At 40.0% G+C, this 2,184-nt stretch overlaps 1 protein-coding gene across 1 annotated transcript; it reads right to left on the bottom strand.

Moving 5' to 3' along the window:
- Positions 1-405: 405 nt before the first annotated feature.
- LOC148869672 (putative WRKY transcription factor 40) lies at positions 406-1,971 on the bottom strand. The gene is made up of 5 exons (XM_088971847.1): positions 1,781-1,971; positions 1,610-1,669; positions 1,200-1,517; positions 994-1,110; positions 406-894 (listed from the first exon to the last, which is right to left on the bottom strand). Exons 1-5 carry the CDS (start codon positions 1,940-1,942, stop codon positions 523-525), a joined length of 1,029 nt encoding a protein of 342 aa, XP_088827973.1. The 5' UTR covers positions 1,943-1,971; the 3' UTR covers positions 406-522.
- Between the last annotated feature and the right edge of the window lie 213 nt (positions 1,972-2,184).

Raw genomic sequence — 2,184 nt, 5'->3', positions numbered from 1 at the left:
TGCTAATTTTATATTTTATATAGATAGACATATTTTCTCATCTCCAAAGATTCAAACTTCTTGTTCATGTGAACTACAATTGACTTCTTGAGCCAAAATTGCTTAGCCCAGTTATCATCAAGAGTTAAAGTTGGATATTTTCAATTAATATGATTGTTCTTTTTTCTGATCTTAACAATTTCTTGATCGTCCACCCTTTACTCTTCTTGAATTAGGATCTTGAATGGTATTTCAGTTTCTTATTCTCTTGAACTTTAGGGATTCAGATAATTTCTAATTCCTCAAATTGCTCTCGAGCAAACATGGAATTGCTGACAGTATTCTCTAGTTGGAGGTCTAGAGTACTAGTTGCAGAGAATCAGCAACTAGCTAGTTATGAAATTAAGTACTTCGTATCAGATCACATGGGGAAACAGCACATGTTTCCTTTTTTTTTTCTATTTCAAAAATAATATTTACACCATTTTCATCTCCAATAGAACAAAATTAGGTTACACAGAAGTTTCGCTTGGGACAAAATTGTCACCATTTTTGCACTAGTGAATTTTGTTGAATCTTCCCTGAAATGGCTGCTGCAAGGGCTGCAGTAAAACTAGGATCCTTGGTTAAGGAAGAAGCCATCTGTTCAACCAAAAACTGCTGGAATGCTGGCGACTTGACTTCCTCGTTGGGTTTCTTCACATTGTTGTTACCTAATCCCGGTTGGGTAAGATCAAGTGTAATGGTAGGGCCTGAACTGTAAGAGCTGATGATGGAGGCGGAGCAAGGGATGGACCCAAGGGTTACACCATGACTTGAGCCCAGTGATCCCTCAGCTTGAGAAGGGTGTGGGTGGTTGTGCTCGCCTTCATATGTCGCCACCAAAACCGATCGATCTTCTGCACTTCTCTGCACCTGAAGAAAGAGATCACCAGAAGAATTTAGCTTTCAACTCCTAGATAATACTCATATAGAAGTGGAAGACATGAAACTGAGATTTGATCTCTAGCTCACCTTCTTTTTTACTGGACAGCTTGGTGCAAAGGAGCATTTGAAGTAAGCTCTAGGAGATGGGTTATCTCTGGTCACTTTTTGCCCATATTTCCTCCATTGATATCCATCCTTCACCACCTGTAGTATGAAGCGAAAGAACAGATTAGTTTTTTTACTTGAGTTGTACATGAATCCATTACTGGATAGGATTGTGTTTAGATGCTTACCAGGCTGGTATCTGATGCATCGGTTCTTACATAGACCCTTGAGATCTTTGTCTTGATGTCTTCCCTTATCCTCTTGCCTGAATCTTCATCGCTAGAGGTGCTCTCTGTAGGACCACTAACCCCATTGTGGTTATTGTTATCCATGCTTTCAGCCTTTCTCTTCTTCGACACAGTGAAGCCCGTTTCGTTATTCTTGCTCATCAAGTTCTTCAATTGGGTCTGCAAAGTAGTATAGTTTTCGCACATAACAGTAAGCAGTTGGGTGAGTTTCTTGTTTTCTGCACTCATCTGATTCAACTTCTCTACCAATTCACCAGCCTGAAAAATGAACGCAAGACATGAAATCAATACTATATTTTGCTAATCCAGCACTGGTTTGCCTTGGATACTTTTATCAAACACCTAATTACCTCTTGATTTACCGAGTGATTCCTCCCCAAGTCAAGAAAATCAGTGTATAATTCTCTCTTCTGAACCAATAAAAAACCAATTATTTTTGATAATTCAGTGATTCGATTGTTCAACAAACAAATTCATCACCAAAAACGACATGGGTGTCCCCAAATTCAAGTCCTACTAACCAGAGATTCACCGGTAACTTGGTGAGGATTGACGTTGAGGCCAAAACTTAGAGATGTATCCAACCAAGTCGAGTCCATGGCTGCCGCCGCTGCTGCTGCTGCTTTTGACGAGATGGAGAACGAGTCTACAGATTGTGGAGAAAATTGATCGATGGCCGGCATGAATTGGCTAATAGAATGAGAGAAAGAACCGAGAGATGTCAAAATATATAGTATGGCCTGGTTGGTTGCAAGGAAGTTCAGTGGAAATAGAGGGTCATGTATTACGTCAGAGGGAGGGTGTCAGCCTTCTGTATATCCTTTGATGAGGCCTAATAGCCAAATATTATATTGCAATAATATGAAAGAGTCGTGCCGGTCTTCTTCATTTTCAAAGTCAAGCCTACCAAACAAAAGAAGGGCTG

This window comes from Nelumbo lutea, chromosome 2, assembly GCF_056320005.1.
Source record: "Nelumbo lutea isolate HS-2025 chromosome 2, American lotus-T2T, whole genome shotgun sequence".
NCBI classification, from domain to species: Eukaryota; Viridiplantae; Streptophyta; class Magnoliopsida; order Proteales; family Nelumbonaceae; genus Nelumbo; species Nelumbo lutea.
This window is presented reverse-complemented; position numbering and strand designations above follow the sequence as displayed.